Raw genomic sequence first — 17,966 nt, forward strand, 5'->3', positions numbered from 1 at the left:
ATGATGATCGTACCTCAGATGATTTCTGTTTTATGTATATATATATCTGAGGTTCAGCGATACTCCAGGGCCTAATGTTCCATCTCTCTAGCTGATCCATACAGTTCTAAGATCCAGTATAATGAGAGGGGCTCATAGTAGAGAAAGGCAGAAGCTGTCTTCTCTTTGCAAATGCTTATCATCTATGAATTTCACTGTTGGTTTTCTGAGAGTAACAATAGAGTGGCTCAGAGAAAGTTTCATTAAGAAGAAAGGACTATAAAGCTCTAAACTCTGCTTTTATGTTCCTCTTCAAAGACTGTGTGACCAGGAGAAGGCAGATTTTACAAAAGAAATGTAGTAGATGCGTCTTACAGTGCTGATCTTAGAGGCCAGGCCAGTACCTTTAGCATAGGCTCAATATATTACTGAGATTTCATGGCAAGGAGTTCTATTTTAAGGGAGCATGATTTGACCTGCAGTATATCCAAATCTAAACTACATTATAATAAGCTTCTATTGTATTCCTCTTGAGGTATTTTTAAAGACTAATGAGTTAACCTTTGTGAAGTACCATGAGACCTTCAGGTTAAAGAAACCTATATTAAGTATCAATTCAGCGCTGCTAACAATACTCAGTGTACCCAGAAAACAGACTGAAAATAATCTGTAAACCATTCACTGCAGTTCCCTTGGTATCAGAGCAGCACAGTTAACATGCTAACAGCTAAGCTTCATGTGCTTAGAGGAAGAAAATGATCAATGGCAAAGAGCATATCCACCTTTGAAATGACATGATCCATTATAAGAATCAGATGTTAAATTGCTTCCTGTACTGAGCACACTCAATTAAAAGTCTGCACAGTGAGATCATCTCGATGGTTAAATATGCTCTGTGGGAACAACCTTTATGGAGCTTAAAAATCACAGAAGGACTATTCCTACCATGGCACCAGAGATTTGGAAAGCATTTCCTTCCCCTATTTTCGAGTTGGTAGTTTTATTAGGAAGCCTTTTGCCTGAAAGGCTGCTGAGTCTGGGGTCATACCTATTCACCTTTTTGCTTCTTTGAGCAGGAGAGGCTCCTAGTGTTCTTTTTCTATTGGGTCCAGAATGGATAATGTGGCTTTAGTCCACATTCTAATTTAGTCCACATCTAGTTCACATTGCATCTGGACAAGAATGTGTCATTCATGCACTTTGATATTTTATACCCTTCATCTCCTTGAACTTTCCTTTTTCAGTAAGCTAATGTATTTACCCGAGTCCCTGTATTCACCTAACTCTTCCTTTAGTGGGGGTGAGGGTGGAGGGCTGAAAAGAACACTAGACATGGAATAAAATCAACAGACCTGGTCTGTGGTCTTAGACAAGTTAACCTCTCTGACCTTCAGTTTCATCATGCAGTTCTTGTTTATTGTTTACCGTCTATCTCTCTCAGCCAGTCTGTAAGTTCCATTAGTGTAGGAACTTTGTAGTCTTCACTGATACAGCCCAAGAACTAGTACATGGCAGATAGTAAGTGTTTCAAGAAAATTTTTTCAGAGTGACCTGTCTAAAATGCAAACATGGTCTTTTTTTTTTTTTTTGTCTTTTCTAGGGCCACATCTGTGGCATATGGAGGTTCCCAGGCTTGGGGGCCAGTCGGAGCTGTAGCTGCCAGCCTATGCCAGAGCCACAGCAACGCGGGATCCTAGCCACGTCCGCGACCTACACCACAGCTCATGGCAACGCTGGATCCTTAACCTGCTGATTGAGGCCAGGGATCAAACCCGCAACCCCATGGTTCCTAGTAGGATTCCTTAACCACTGAGCCACGACGGGAACTCCCAAACATGGTGTTGATACTAACCTCTTTAAACCTCTTCAATGACTTTTCCATTGTCTTCAGGATCAAGTCCAAACTCCAAAGTATGACATACAAGGCCCTTCAAGGTCTTTGAAGTCTTTTGTGACCATTTCCTAGACCTTCAGGTAATGTCAAATACACCTTGCACATTACATCTCTCTCTTTTATATCACTTAGTGAGAGATTTTTTCAATTTTTGTCCACATTTGTCTCCCCCAACTATAGATATAGTCATCATAAAGTATCCCATTGCCTCCCCTGATGACATGGACACAATAGGGGCTCAACAGCACAAACAAACAATTCAATGAGGAGGTTAGAATGGTGCCCTGGTTCTCACAGCTAGGGGCAGACTGCCTCACCTCTCTGTGCCTCAGTGCATTAGAATCTGTAGGGATGCTGAGGCAGGTGAATTAGAGGCCGCCACATTAGTGAAACACTGGGCCAGATATCTCCACACTTCTTTTAGACCTAATTTTTGATGGGGCTCTCATTTTTTCTCATTGTTTGATTTATTTTGGTGAGTACGTGTGGTTTGAGGTGAAGGAGGAGTAGGGTAGGCCATAGGGGACATCATCTGGAAGAGCAGGAAGGAGGCCGAGTGAGAAGCATACTCAAAATTAGCCTTTTCCTCCCCTCTGAGTGATTTTCTTCTTTGCTGACAGGACTGATGTGTGTTTTTGTGTGTTAGGTGGTAGGGGTGGGCTGTGGAAAAAGAAACTCTCAGCATGTTGAACTTAATGTTGATTCATTAGAAATACAAATATTTGAATTTGTGCAACTGGTGAGTATAATATTATCAGGAATTTTAACCAATTCTGAGGCATCAGGAAGGACACATAAGGGATGTGGGTGGCTTAAGGGAGGAACTGTATGATACAGAATCCCTATTCAATCATTAAATGTTTATTAAATTATATATAAAAGGCAAGTTTTGGACTCGATGTTAAGAACCCTATCATGGTAAAGATATTAAATGTTGGTATTCTGTAGGGTTCTGTCTTTCTTCATTCTCATTTCTGCACTCTTTTTGGGCATCAGTGTGTACTCCTATGGTCTGAACTATATCCCAAATATTTGTCTCCAGTTCAGGATTCTTTCATAAGTTCCATTCTCAACTATCAGTCCCTCACTGGACAGATCCATCTGGATCTTCTGCAGACAATTCCAACTTAGCACATCCACCACTGAGCTCACCATATCCTAACCCTCTGTCCCAAACCTGCTTTTCCACCTATGCTTTTCCCCCTCTCAGCTGGTGGTACTTCCTTTGACCCGATCACCCAAAGTAGTTTTCCATGGCTTCTCTCCTCTCAGCTGCCATGATGACTCCCTTCTGTCTTTACCTCACCATTCTCACAACTACAGTTCCAATTCAGGCCCTCCTCCCCCCATCTCAAGCCTGGATTGCTCCTATAATCACATTGCACTTGTCTTATGTCCCTATATCATCCATCTCCAAAGGTCTTCTTGGTTGCCATCAGAGTGGTCTACTTAAAGTGCATTTTGTTATACACAGCTCCTTGGCTTCTTAGGAAATGCAAATTCCTTAGCATGGTGTATAAATAGAACTCCCTGTGTTCTGGACCCTGCCCATCCCTCCAATTTTATCTTCTTCCAGATGCCTAGGTGCAACTACACCCAATGACTTGAAAGTCTCTAAATGCGTCATTTGGATTCACATTTCTATTTCATTAAGTTATTCCTTCTGCCTGGAATGTTCTTTCCTCTGTTGTCCACCTGACAAACATGTAATCATCTTTCTAGTGTTCATTCAAGTGTTGGGACTTTGCAAAGTCTTCTTGACTATAGGGCCCTCTTTGTGCTGTGTGACACATGGCCCTAGACACAGTCCAACAATGCTACTTTTTTATACACGGTGAATTAGGTGATGGGCTCCCAGAAGACAATATAGTACAATGGTTCAATGCACAAACATGAAGCCAGAATACCTAACTGGAAATTCTGACTCTGGGCAAGTTATTTAACCTCTCTGTGCCTCATTTTCCTCATGTGTAAAATGAGCATAATTATAGTACTTATAGAGTTGTTATGAAGATTAAGTAAACATATGTCCAACACTTAGAATAATGCCTAATACATAATAATTGTTATGTAAGCATATGCACTAATAATAATGCTAATGTTATTATTATTATTTTAAACGTGAAGTTCTAGGCCATGATGCTATATCTGACACATGGAAGAATGGAAGGTGTTTAATCGCATTTAGTAGATAAGTAATTAATTTAGAACTATATTGTATAGTTCCACTTACTTTCCTTTTGTAACCATTCTCTAACTTGTTCAATGTGTGCCCTCTACTAGACCATAAGCTCCTTGTGTGCAAGTACTATGTCCATCTTGTTCATCACTAGAGCCCCAGGACCAAGCACCACGCCAAGCACGCAGCAGGCCCACATATATTTGTTAAGTGTATAGATGAGTGATTTTTAAGATCTACATTTTAGCTATTATTACATTGTCTTTAGCCTTTTAATCATTTTCTGAAATTGTAAAATGCAATCCTTTCTCCCATATTACTTATATATGAGACAACAAAATTTCATACAATGAAGTATTATGTTAGCACTAATTCTCTTAACAGAGGGATTCCCCTGTTTCTTTTATAGCACAAGACTGCAGACTTTGGGGTTCATAAACTAATTCAGGTGCTCACAGAATACCTGTCCTTTCTACTTATCATGTGCTATTTTATATCCTCAACAAAATTCATCAGCAGAGGCTTTGTAGGAGTTATTATTTTTATTAATTTAATGAGCACGTGGTCTGAGGATAAGAAAAAAAGGTATAAAGTATGATCCCTTATTTTTGTTTTAAGTAGAAAAACAAGTTATGTACACAAATACCTACATCACGATGCCTTTCTGCCTCTCTAACCATGAATACGATAGGATTTCAGAGGATCCTATTAATATGATCAGGAAGAGAATGGCTAAAACTGTACTTGATCTTGGTGGGTGAGTTGGATTTCATAGGTGGAAAAAGAATAGCATTCCATGCTGAGGAAAGGGTTCAGAGCAAAGCAGGAGTAAGGAGAGCATACAGATTACTTTGGTAGAAGGAGGGATTTATATAGGATGTGGAAGTGCAAGATAGGCTGGAAGTAGAGATTTGGAATAGTTTGTGGTGGGCTTTTGATAATAGGCTAGGATATCTGAAGGTTATATCTATAAGCCATGGCAAACTATGGATGATGTCAGGGTAGAGAACAGGAAAAGGAAGGTAAAGTTGTGGGAATAGTAATTGGGCAGGAATATATAATATATAATAGGGGTAAAGTGCCTGGGCTAAGTTGAGTTTTTAAGTGATGGAACTCCCAGTGTTAATACTCTGCAGGCGGTTGGAAATGAAGTATTACTAAAGTATGGAGAGACATAGATTTGAAATAATCTATATAGAACTGATAATAAAAAGCTTGAGAATGGATGAAAAAACTATAGGAGAATACAGAATGAGGACAGAGGTTCAAGTTCAGAACTATGACAATGAAAAATATGATTAAAAAGCCAGAAATATATTGTATATGAAAATCCAGTAAAATGCTAGCTTAGGAAATACATGGAAGCCCCTTATGACCTATGACGGCATGGAGATCAGACTCTAAGAGATATTACATTAAGACAAACGGCAATAAGAACTTGATAGTTAAGGAATAAGCAGAAGCAAACTCTGCTGTACCTGTTGAGCAGTCAGATCCTGTCCACTTGGGATCACAGCTGCACATTCCAGTGTCCAGAATAAAAGTCCCATGTCCTGAGCACTGCTCTTGACATATAGGAAGTGGAGTTTCACAATTGACTCCTCCCCAACCAGTAGAACAGTGACATTCTCCTTTTACACAGATGCCATGGTTGGAACACATAGGGTCTAGGCAGTCCTCTGAAGGCCGAAAAAAGGGGGAAAAAGGTTAAAAGTGAACAGGCCTGGCCAGTACACCTTAGGATAATGAAACCAAGAGACATTGATTTCCTAATAGTATATCATTTATGCTGTTTTAATTAGGCAATAAAATGACTCATGTAATTGCTGTGTTCAAATCAGAAGATTATTAACACTTAAAAATATGGTAAGCTATCATAAAGGTTGCAACTTAAATTTAGAAGGAAACCACACATACATTGCGTGAAATGGTGAGCACTGTGTCGCATTCTCGCACAAATGAATGGGGACCAGTGTGGGCCTTCATAGGAATTCTCGAGCTTTGCAAAAAAGATCAAGATCTTTGGTAAGCTATTCTTTATCTCTTCTGAAATTGGAACCACAGCTCTAAGAAATGGCTTTTAGTTGATGTGTCTAGAGGAGTTTTTGTATATATTTAAGTTTGGATTATTCAAGGTATTGGGTGAGGTGATTGCTGTTGCAGGAAATCACACAATATAATCAATTTCTTATAATCTCTCATTTATTCCCAGGAAGCACTGAAAAAGCAACATTTTAAACATAATTTAGGAGTTCCCATCATGGCGCAGTGGTTAACGAATCTGACTAGGAACCATGAGGTTGCGGGTTCGATCCCTGGCCTTGCCCAGTGGGTTGGGGATCCCACGTTGCTGTGGCTCTGGCGTAGGCCGGTGGCTACAGCTCCGATAAGACCCCTAGCCTGGGAACTCCATATGCCACGGGAGCAGCCCTAAAAAAGGCAAAAAGACTAAAAATAAACATAATTTAAACATTCTTTTCTTTATGGCTTCTCCTATCAGGACACTGTGACATAGTTTTCAATGCTTTAGAATATCACAGACTCAATTATATTTGTCTCTGATTCTGTGAAGTCTGGAAATTTTTGGACACATTCTAAACTATTTTAGAAGTCAGTTCCTGTGATTGCCTAGGGGAAAATTATTTTGTGCTTTTTTTCTCATGGGAAATAGGAAAGTTGATCTCCAAATTTCTGATCTTCCCATACAAATAAGATGCGACTAAAATAATTTAACCATGACACATGCTTTGAATTACTTTTCCAGCAAAGGAAATAGACTGATACAACTTGTCTTCATTAAGAGACTGTCCTAGTTTTAGGGTGTGGCATCTGGCCATTGGAATAGAGTAGTATAAGCATTATTATACTAAGTGCTATTGCCATTATAATTAGCCCATGATCTCAGGGTCATTAGCACAATGCTTTAATACCTAATCTAATCAGCAAATAAACACCACACGGTGCATCTAATTTGATCCATTCATTATTTGGAGGGAGAAGGAAAGTCTAAAATGTAGAATATTGTTTCAGAAGGAGGTCATTTTGTAACTTCAAAATACAATAATTTAAATAAACAAAATGGTATTTAATTTAATAAAGTTTATTTTTTAAAGGCCCCCTTCAATGAATAGGTAAGTCATACTCAAGTCAGAGGCACAAAGTCATATGGCTGGAGGTACCAGGTGAGATGGGCTGGAGGTATGAAAACAGGGAATAAGTGTCCAGTTTAAAGGAAGCTGCTGCTATTTTGCTCCAACCACTGCCACCATGTAGGAGTGTGGGCCCAGGGTTATCAGATTTTCTAGTTGTTCAATAAAGGCTAGAAATAGGGATTTTTATATGATACTTCTCTATTTTAAATTTTGACAAATAAGTCACATTAAACAACAACGAAAACACTACCACCCCACTATGTGAACCAAAAAAACCCATCCAAAGGCCCAGCTTAGCCTGTGACCTGCTGGTCTGTGACGTCTGACTTAAAACATTTTTATAAAAAAAAAACAAACCGTACTTAAAAAGTTTATACCTTTAAACATGGTATTCCTTACTATCTTGCTTATCCTATAAATTCTCTTAGTGGCATCTAGAAGGCAAATTTAAGTGAAGTGCTTTATCAACTACTTACAAAATTTAAACTAGAAGAGTCTAAATTAATTAATTGTAGATGTTGTGATAGACACGATTTTTTGGTGAATGTATGTGTGTGTCCATATAGTACGTGAATGTACAACTTAAATATAATGCTTGCAATTGGATTCCTATAAAAACAGTTTCCAAAAGTAACTCAGAAACTCTGATGCCTTGCCTAGGCCCAACACCATTCACTGGAACAGATACAATCTTCACACCAAAATTCTACTATTGCTAATGGGAGGTGGAAAGCTAAACTCTTGCTTGCTCATAGAGCAGAATGAGATTAAACCCTTTAAAATGCTGTGTAATAGTCTTAATGAGCCATCTTTAAAAAGCAATTATAAAGCATTTTCAGCAGCCTCTTTCCTGAACAACAGTTGTGATGAGACCATCTCCCATGGTAATGGTTTAATATTATTTCTGAAATCAGTCTTATTTGAGGAATGTGGCATGAAAAAGGTCTGATTACTAGTAAACTTATTTTCCAATGTGTCGTCTTTAAATAATAAAACTATTGCCATTTCAAAGTATGTTTAGTAAATGATAAAAAACAATTGATTGTGTATGTGTGAAATATCTTTTGGGGCAAATTTAAAAACAAAGGCATTGTCTTCACACTCATTAGTGGTAAATCTGCTTCCTTAGGCAGGGAGGTCAAGTTTCAGTATGAGGTATATAACAATAAATAATATAAAGAAATAATAATAATGGTAATTACAAATCACTCCCAAAGAAAACATTCATGAAATGGTTCCAAATGTGCACATATTATTATTTTTATGTGTTTTAAAGTAAGATGTAGGCTAGTGCACTCTGTAATAATGAAATCATATAAATCAACACCTCAAATCATCATTATAGAAATTCTCAAGTTATAAAATAGTGTTCAAATGAGGGGGGAAATGCTATTTTTCACTACTGCTCTGCAAGTGTCACAGATACGGACTCATGTTAATATTAGAGACTGTCAGAAGAGACATGAACTCCCCCCGTTCCATGCACCAAGTAGACAAGTTGAGCATTTATGGTTTGCAAAGACCACTAACATAACTACTAGAAACATAGACTGACACCTTGGACAATTCAGTGAGAGAAAAGCCTGGAGCAATAGATTCAAACAGGGCTCTGACCTTCCTCGCATATTTCTCCTTTGTATCCTGGCACACAGATACAGACTCCCATGATGCAGGTGCCATGGCCAAAGCACGTTGGGTCAATGCATTGCTCTTCTGGAACGTCGCACTCTGGCCCCTTCCAGCCATTTCGGCAGACACAGTGTCCTTTCTCGTATTCTCCATTCCCGCCACACAGCACAGGGCAAGAATCTGAAGGTTGGCAAATGAACTTGTAATGTTCTCATAATGCTTTTAAAATCTCCAAGGAGCAATTCTCTATTGATTCTTGTATAATATTTCTGGCAAAATTTTTTACTATTTCTGTCTTAGCCTTTATTAAACAGGCACATGTTCATGATTACAAACAGAATTTTCCTCATGGGGTTGGGGGAAAGACAAATTATAAAAACTTTCTGAGTGGAGAAATTATTTCAAACACTTGCTTTGGAGTCCACCATACTCTCAAACAACAATTATTATTATCATTATTATTATTAGCAAGGGTTTTCTCTCTTACATTTTCTTCCTCCTCAAGCAGGTGCATGCTACTTTCAGGAAGAAAAACTTGAAAATTTGGAAAACTAATAGGGAGTTATTCATATTAGAGAATCTTAGCTTTAACAAGTTGTGCATTTGAAGAGATTTATGCTGGACAGATGTCTACTCCTATTCTACATTGTGTAGACTCACTCTGCTTTGTCATTGTTTATCTCCTTATTAAAAACATGGGCTTCCTGAGGGCAGGGCCTGTATTTTCTATGTTATGTAAATATATTTTTTCATACCAGTCATCATACCTACTCCCACCCCCACCTCAGGATCTACCACAGTACTGGGAAACTAGCAAGTACTGTAGAATTCTATGTTAAAGAGAATTTAATCTAAAGAATGTGAGTGCTAAGAAGCATTAGATTAAAGTACAAGCAGACTGAGAACTTGAAGAATACATTGCAAATAAGCAGAAAGCTTCTCTAAAGTAAAAACTGTAAGCCTATGGGAAAGCAGTGTGATTTCCCATAGCTTTTCAAGAATTAAACTATGGGCAAATCTAGGACACAGTGAAGTTTGAAAGTTTAACTTCTGCCTTTCTGTTTTTACTTTCTAGTCTACTCAGCCATTGGATGACTGCACACCCCTTCTGGTTTACACTGGTATGGATAAGCGATTACCTACTCTACCCTTCAAGTTCATCCTTTATAAATGCGTTTATGAAGGAAATAGAAGTATCATGTAGTGGTTGGGTCAGAGGACACAAATACAAATCCTAGCTGTTAGATAACCTTGGTTAAGTTATTTCATTGCCCATAAAGCTGGAATAATAGATCTACATCATAGGGCACAGCAAGTTCTCAACTTTTGGTAGCAGCAGTGGGGCATGTGGCTGCTATTGCGGCTGCTGCTACTACCAGTCGTATCCCTTCACCTCCTCTTCCTCCTATTGTTACTGATTCTGAGTCCTCAAATGATACCTAGTTCCCTAATCGATCAGTATAACAGAGCAACATTACCTCTAGCACAGTCAGGCCCAAGGAATCCTGGGAAACAGTGACAATGGCCAGAGATACACTCTCCATTTCCATTGCAATTGGTCGAACAGTCATCCATTATTTCTATTAATAGAGAAAAAAAGGGAAACAATGAACTAATCCATAGGCTGTAGTCCTAAATTTTTTTCTAAATTGCAAAAACTCTGGGCCTATAACAATCTTGCCCTCTACTATCTACAGAGCACTTACTATTTAAAATCAGATGCCATGGATTTCTGTAAGATGTCACATGCAGTACAAAATTATTAAAAGTGCCCTGGATTTGCTGAATTGGCTATTCAAGAGTGGAACTAAAAACCAACCTCACTTCTTAAGTGCATAAAAGGTCTAGATGAGTTGTATTCTTATGAGACATTCATGATAAAGCTAAAAATGTACTGGGATTATAGGTCATTTCTCAAAAGCAAAATGGGCTTTAAAATGCAGCCCAGAAGACCAAGCCTATTGTTTAGTTTTCAATTTTAGGTTGTAGCAAATAAAAATTTCTTCTCCAGCACCTTAAAATATTTAATCTACTATCTTGACAGCTTAAATATGATAATCAGTATTTCATTTTCATTAATAAGTGACAATGGAAAGCTTTTAAAGTAAGTGTTCATATTAAATTCACCACTACTAAAAGCATTAGAACCTAAGTATTTTGTTGAGAAATGCTTTTTTGACTGTAAATGCTGATCAGTTCTCTGCCACTAATTTCCCTTCAATTCATTCTTAGGGAAGAGCAGGTTTCAGGGGAACTGAGAAGATGCTGAAGGTGCCCATAGGTAGTTTTGGTGACATAAAGATGTGCCATGCAACAGAACTTTGATAAGCCTTGTGCTAAGTAACTTGATTGGAAAGGTATAAAATTATTAAAAAAATCAGTCTCTGACAACATTAAAAATTGTTTCTAGTTTAAAATTGTATTTGGGTAGAATAGCATCAAATTCCAAGTCCATGAACTATTATGATATACATGCTTTACTCCTGTAGTTTAAAAAAATATATCATCTTCTCATTACTCTTCTCCATAAGTTTTCCATAACTTAACACTGCTGAATTCTGAGGTTTATGTTCTGGCTCATTAAATTCATACTTCTCATATGTACCACTTTTTTCTTTTCATTCCAAACTATCTACTTTATCTAGTTTCACTTGGATAAGCTATTTCCAATTTAGAAGGAGATGTTCTAGGAAGTGGTCTTGGCCTCTTCCACTGAACCATGAGTATTTATAATGAGGGTTGAGAAATAGCAGTTTCTTCAATTGTGGCCTTTTGATCACTTATATCGGTAGGATCACCTGGGCACTTAAAATGCAGATATCTGAGCTTCACTCCAGATTTATTGAATCTATCTCTGAGGGATGCAGCCCAATAACCTACATTCTAGCAAATACCTCAGGTGACCCAGCAGGTGATGGCCAAATTAAAGTATCGAGAACCAATGCTTCAAATAGTAAACTTGCCCCATGGGTAGAGGAATTCTAATCTAGACTTGGAATCCTGCCTTGGGCAGAATAAAAGCAAGAGGAAAAAAGTGGCATCTAGTTCACTTAGGGGATTCTTAGAAAGCTGAGAATGAATCCAGTGGCTGTGTAGATAGCCACTTTTATTATCAATTGAAGGAGATTATTCTTCTGACATCCATGTGAATATATCAGATTCCTTTTTTGCAGGTTTATGATTGTCTGTTCTCTGATCCCTGTGCTAGAAGACTGAACTGGATAAGAAAATGATGTATGGCATTTGCTGAACTACAACTGGGCTGGCAGGAATATAACATCTGAAAAAGAGCTAATCATTTTTAACTCATTAAAATACTAGTTGTTTTCAGAAAATCATTACTTTTTAAAAAGGTCATTATGAAAAGACACGAAGAGTTTTTTTTTCATTCAGAGATGGAACAATTATTTATCTATTTTCTTATTTAGCTTTCTTGTATCAGAAGTAGTGGCAGCTCTTAAACCTACACTTGAATTTCCCCTGCCCTGGATGGTTAATAGGAGGGCATGGAGGAAGCTTTCAAAGGTAAATATAGTTGAATTTAATTTCACACCAGGTCCTACTGACAACTTTATGGAAGCAGCCTTGTAGGAATGTAGCTATTGTAGAAAAAATGTTTAATAAAGTTTGCTATCAAAGTAAGTAAAAATCAGTACATTTTATTGACTTATCTAAGAATTGTCCCAGGGCCCAAAATGCTGCACAGAGCTTAACACCAGCAATGCAAATGAGAAGAGAAGGTAACATAGGAGGTTTTAGAAGCTGCCACCTCCGCTGGGTATCAAAGAGACATTGAGATAGCCTAGGGACTCCAGAAGGAGGATGGCTATAGCACGAACACATAAATAACTAGTGATGAAAAAGAATGTGCTTTTCTATTTATATTGGCCTCCAGGAAGCTTTGCCTTCTATCTTTTAAATCTTATTTCAGAATTACTTCCTAGACACCAGTTCATTAGAGTTGAGAATCATTTTAAAGTCCTATGCTTAAAACCCCATTCTAAAGCCCTTTAGTATCTGCATCTGCACCGATGATGGGTTTTGCTTCTGGCAGGTATTCTCATGGGAGAAATGAAAGGTAATGAATAATCATATGGAATGAGTATAGTCTAAAAGGCATGGGCTTTGGAATCAGAGACACCAAGTATCTCCAATCTCAATTTTGCACATGCTGGCTGTGAGACTTTACCAAATTATTTACTCATTCCAGGTCTCCATTTCCTTATTTGTAATATAAGTATCACTACACCTATGCTATCAGGGTTGTGATGAGAATCAAACAAGATAACCAAATGTAAAGTATCCAGTGCAGTGCTTGGGGCAGAGTGGCACTCCATAAATGGTATATATTATCATGTTATTGAGCAGGTTGGCTGAGATTAAAGGATATTGATAACTATGTCCATATGACAAGAAAATAATAAGTATAGGCCAGTGGCTAACCTATATTAGTCACTCAGTAAATTTTGGTTATTGATGCTGTTTTGATCCCTTTGAATAGCAGACCAAATATAGTTAGGATCACAATGATTCTAACATTACCATGAAATAGACAACTGACCAGCATTTCTATTAGAAAAGTTCATACAGAATATAGTTTGTTTAATCAAATATATTATCCTCTTTTTTCCTATGGTTAAGATAAATTACAAAAACATTAAAATAATGGGGAAAATTTAGAGTAAATGACTTATATAACTTTGATTTTGGGGAAATTTACTTGGATTCTCTTTAAGCAGCATTGTAGAAGAAATGTTTCTGTTGCTTCTAATCTTAAAAAGACAATAGAAAAAGTGAAGAAATTGGTTTGCATAAGGAAAAAAATATGTTGTTCCATATGAAACTAACAGCTTAATATCTGGATAATAGGAATTATATCTCAAAGGTTAGGTTCTTTGGAGAAAATACTAAGGGACAGGGAAAAAACTGTAAGCATGTTTCTGGGTCTATTGATTTTTGAAAGATTAATAGATTACAGGGATAAGGATAACAGGGAGACAGAAAATGTTCTTCACATATGTTTTAGATCTTCTCACTGCACTGATTTCTTAGGAGAAACTCAACCTCTTCTAACTCATTAGCATCTGCATTATCAAAACTGGGCTTTGGTGGACAAGTATCATGAAAGGTTCACCTGTCAAATTTGCCCAATGAATCTGTGAGTGGCAAAACAGTGTCATGACTTAAAATATTTTTTCCCTCTAATTTAACAAATACTTTGTCTTTTGAAGATGTAAGATCAGTGGAGTTTTTCTCCAGGGGGAAAATTATCAGTGCATTTTTACTGCCTTTCTGATTACTTTAGAAGAAAGTTTTTGATAATCGTATGGCTGGAATACCATTTTCTACTGACAAAGGGTCTTTGGAACCAAGTAAAAATAGAACTAGACAAAGACGAAAACCATATGATATCACTTATAACTGGAATCTAATATCCAACACAAATGAACATCTCCTCAGAAAAGAAAATCACGGACTTGGAGAAGAGACTTGTGGTTGCCTGATGGGAGGGGGAGGGAGTGGGAGGGATCGGGAGCTTGGGCTTATCAGACACAACTTAGAATAGATTTACAAGGAGATCCTGCTGAATAGCATTGAGAACTATGTCTAGATACTCATATTGCAACAGAAGAAAGGGTGGGGGAAAAACTGTAATTGCAATGTATACATGTAAGGATAACCTGACCCCCTTGCTGTACAGTGGGAAAAAAAAATAGAACATAATTGTTATAAAGAGCAGATGGTATATCTATTAACAGTAAACACGTCTTCCTAAACATATGGTTGAGCAGGTTAACTAAAGGATAAAGTGGTTAAGAGATGTATAGAAAACTGACAGCTGTAAAATATTTTTCCTTCTTTAAAAAACAGGTGTTTTTGGAAAATTCACATAGTAAATACTATGTCTATGAGTTGTTTACCTTTAGGGCTCTAAAACTGCTGAAGAGCTCAGCTTTATTCACACAAAGGGTCATGGGGAATGAATTCACCCCCCAAAATGACAAGCGTGAGCTGCCTCTGATTAACTAGGGTAAAAGGGAATAAGAGTGCGTGTAGATATTGTGTTAAATAGAACATGCTGTAAAAGGCTGAGCACAGTGAAAGAGCCATTGTGATGATTTTTAAACTAAACAATTCTAAAGAAAAGGGTTTGAATGAACCAAGTTATTATCCTTAAGACTCTTTTCTACTTTTAGGTTATATTTCAAAATATTAATGGTTCTAGAATCAGTTATTCTAAAGAAGAAACTGAATTTATGCTAGTTTTTCTATTTAAAAAGGTTTTTTTGTTTGTTTTGTTTTTTGCTTTTTCTTTTCTAACAGGACTTGAATTAACAGGGCTTCTCTTGCTTATTCTCTTCTTCGCTGAGGTTGTTCATCAATGTAGCCTCAGTAATAGTATTATCCTGTTGAAAGCATATAAAAAGAAGCATGGCAAGTATCCTAAAATAACAACAAATAATGGAGCATTAAAAAAAATTTTAATCAGCATTTAAAAAAACATTACTGACAACAACAATATAAACCATTTTCATCGAGACTTATCCTGAGTAATGACCTGAAAGCAGAATGAACAATAAGCTTAAATAACATCTGTATCACTTTCATCACTGATTGTGTTTTTCTGGAGTTATACATTAATTCAAAATAATAGCCAAGGCAGCTTACCAATTGCCGTAGTTAACACAAATACTTGCTCCATCTTTTTTCCATCATTGTAAAATGCCAGATACCAAGGCCCTTGGTCCATATACTCTATGAAACCTGTTTCCTGCAGTGAGGTTAAGATCAGGTTCCGAGGGGAGTGCTGGGTGTCATCAGAGCTCTTGGAGTCCTGTTTGACCAGTTGTTTTCCATCCATTAATTTTACAAAATCAAACTGGAACAAATATGAACACAAATATGAGTTGCTACTTTTGTTTCTAGGCTGATAAACATCTCTAACTTCAGTTGTACTACTTCATACTTCTTTGCTTCGAAGGTGAGTGAAGTGAAAGAGAAGCCTATTTATTCTTAAGTATATTTAAACCCCAAAGCATGTTATTAATTCTGAAAAAAATCCTCTGCCATATTTAAAAATGTTATAAACCTTCAGTCTTAGAGTATTAAAAATAATTGTTTAACAATACATAAGCCAAGAAATATACAAATTCTTATTTTGTATTATGCAAAAGAATCTTGACATTTTACTAAAAGCATCTGATAGAAGATACTTGAAAATAAGCATTCCCCTTGAAATGTTACCACGGCATTCTTTACAAATTAAAAAAGCATTTTACAGTTTTAAAAATTTGAGAATATTCATCATAATTTACTACCTTTGTGGTAACATATTTAAATATTCAAAGGCCCTTTGAAGATCCTTTTGTTTCCTAATCAGTGGACAAACACATGGCACATGTATCATTGGATAATTTCTTTTCTTTTTATGGCTGTGCCTGTGGCATATGGAAGTTCCTGGGCTAGCTGTTGAATTGGAGCTGCAGCTGCAGGCTTCTGCCACAGCCACAGCCACACTGGATCTTTAACCTACTGAGCGAGGCCAGGGATCAAACCCACATCCTCATGGATACTATGCCAGGGTTCTTAATCCACTGAGCTACAAGGGGAACTCAAATTTTTTAAGAGTCACATTTGAATGGTATTCTAATTCTCTGTCTATTCTGACCCAGAGGTAAGGTTTTGACTGTAGTTATATCTGTCAAAAAAAAAAAAAAAAAGAGAGAAAGCCACAGATGGTTATTACTTGTTATGCTACTTCTTAGATGGAACAGGGCCTCAAATGGGTTCATATAAGGAAGAGATAAAGGAAAGAAATTGAAATGAGGTGGCAAAGGTTACAAAAGGGTACTGTAAACCATAGAGATTTATGTATTTGAGTTATTATTAAAAATAACAAGGGAAATTTTCTACCTGCAAGACAAAATATGCCATTTTGAGTCATTTCCCTATTGATTTGCATTCTTTTATTGGGACAACAGGTCAGGAATGTATGGAACCAGGAAAGGAGGTGTGGGCACCAAAACTAAATAACATGAGGGGGCTGGGAAGGCTCTGTTCCAGGAAGCAAAACTCAAGTTGCAAGAATATTTTCCTAAACTCCCTTTTTTGAATCTGCTCTGCTAAATGCTATTCCTTATTTCTCAATACCATTTTTTTTTATTCCCTTCTGGATATTTGCTCATTACAAAGATCGTCTGCTTTCACCTTTGACTCCCATATACTTTGCAAGTCACAAAACCTCAACTATTCATACCACCATTCTCTAAAAGGGTCAATAAATACCTATAATATCAAATACCTGAGTGTGTGTAGGTGGAATGTTTCTTCTGCCATAAATTCCCAGCAGAGAGTCCTTGGCTAAAGAAATATTGAATTTCAGATATATAGGATGGTGGATAGTAATCTGGAAACGCCAGAATAAGCCAGGTGGAATGGTCTGCATGACCTGTGCACCAATGTCAACTTCTCCGGTGTCTATTGCCCGTCCCTTCTGAAACACTGGTTTTGAAAGTAAAGAAAATTATACATAATATTAATCTTAATTTATTTAGCAATGCTTTTTAGATTTTCAAGAACAGATATATAAAAAAGTCTTATTCTGCTTTTTTTCCTCCTTGCCCCATTCATCTTTTAAGAACAGACTCAACTCGAATATCCTCCAAGGAGCCTTCTCTAACTAATCACTGTATCAGCCTCTCCTTCCTCTAAACTACTATTGCATTTATTTCTATCATTTGAGTCATTTTGGCCATTATTTATTGAGCTTTGTCTTGGCAGGTGTAAGAGATACAAAGATGAGTAAAATACAGTTCTTGCTCTCAAGTAACTTTGAATATAAGAGAGAAAAATAGGACAAGTACCCAAATATCCACATTGTGAAGAAGAATACCTGTGCTCGGTAGGCAAAGAAAGGAAAGGTATTTGGTCGGAGGATACTCATCATTCCTAGCTGTCTCTATCCTCTTTATATTCCTTTATTTTTCTTCTTAGCACTTGTCGCCACCTAACATACCATGTTTTACTTATTTATTGTTTATCACCTGTTTTCTCCCGATAGTATGTAAGCCCCATGAGGCTGTGGCTATTTTGTTTATTGCTTTATCCCCAGTATCTACAATAATGTAGGCAA

At 37.1% G+C, this 17,966-nt stretch overlaps 1 protein-coding gene across 5 annotated transcripts in view; it reads right to left on the reverse strand.

The window, feature by feature from the left end:
- Positions 1–17,966, reverse strand: part of TENM1 (teneurin transmembrane protein 1) — a 787,960-nt gene that overhangs the window by 239,350 nt on the left and 530,644 nt on the right. For all 5 annotated transcript variants that reach the window (XM_003135358.5, XM_021080670.1, XM_021080671.1 and 2 more), the window contains 5 exons: positions 17,136–17,335; positions 15,503–15,713; positions 10,312–10,413; positions 8,819–9,013; positions 5,531–5,731 (listed from right to left, as the gene is read on the reverse strand). In XM_003135358.5, coding sequence (XP_003135406.2) covers positions 5,531–5,731; positions 8,819–9,013; positions 10,312–10,413; positions 15,503–15,713; positions 17,136–17,335 — 909 coding nt within the window. The remainder of the gene's footprint in view (positions 1–5,530; positions 5,732–8,818; positions 9,014–10,311; positions 10,414–15,502; positions 15,714–17,135; positions 17,336–17,966) is intronic.

This window comes from Sus scrofa, chromosome X (assembly GCF_000003025.6).
Source record: "Sus scrofa isolate TJ Tabasco breed Duroc chromosome X, Sscrofa11.1, whole genome shotgun sequence".
Lineage (NCBI taxonomy): Eukaryota > Metazoa > Chordata > Mammalia > Artiodactyla > Suidae > Sus > Sus scrofa.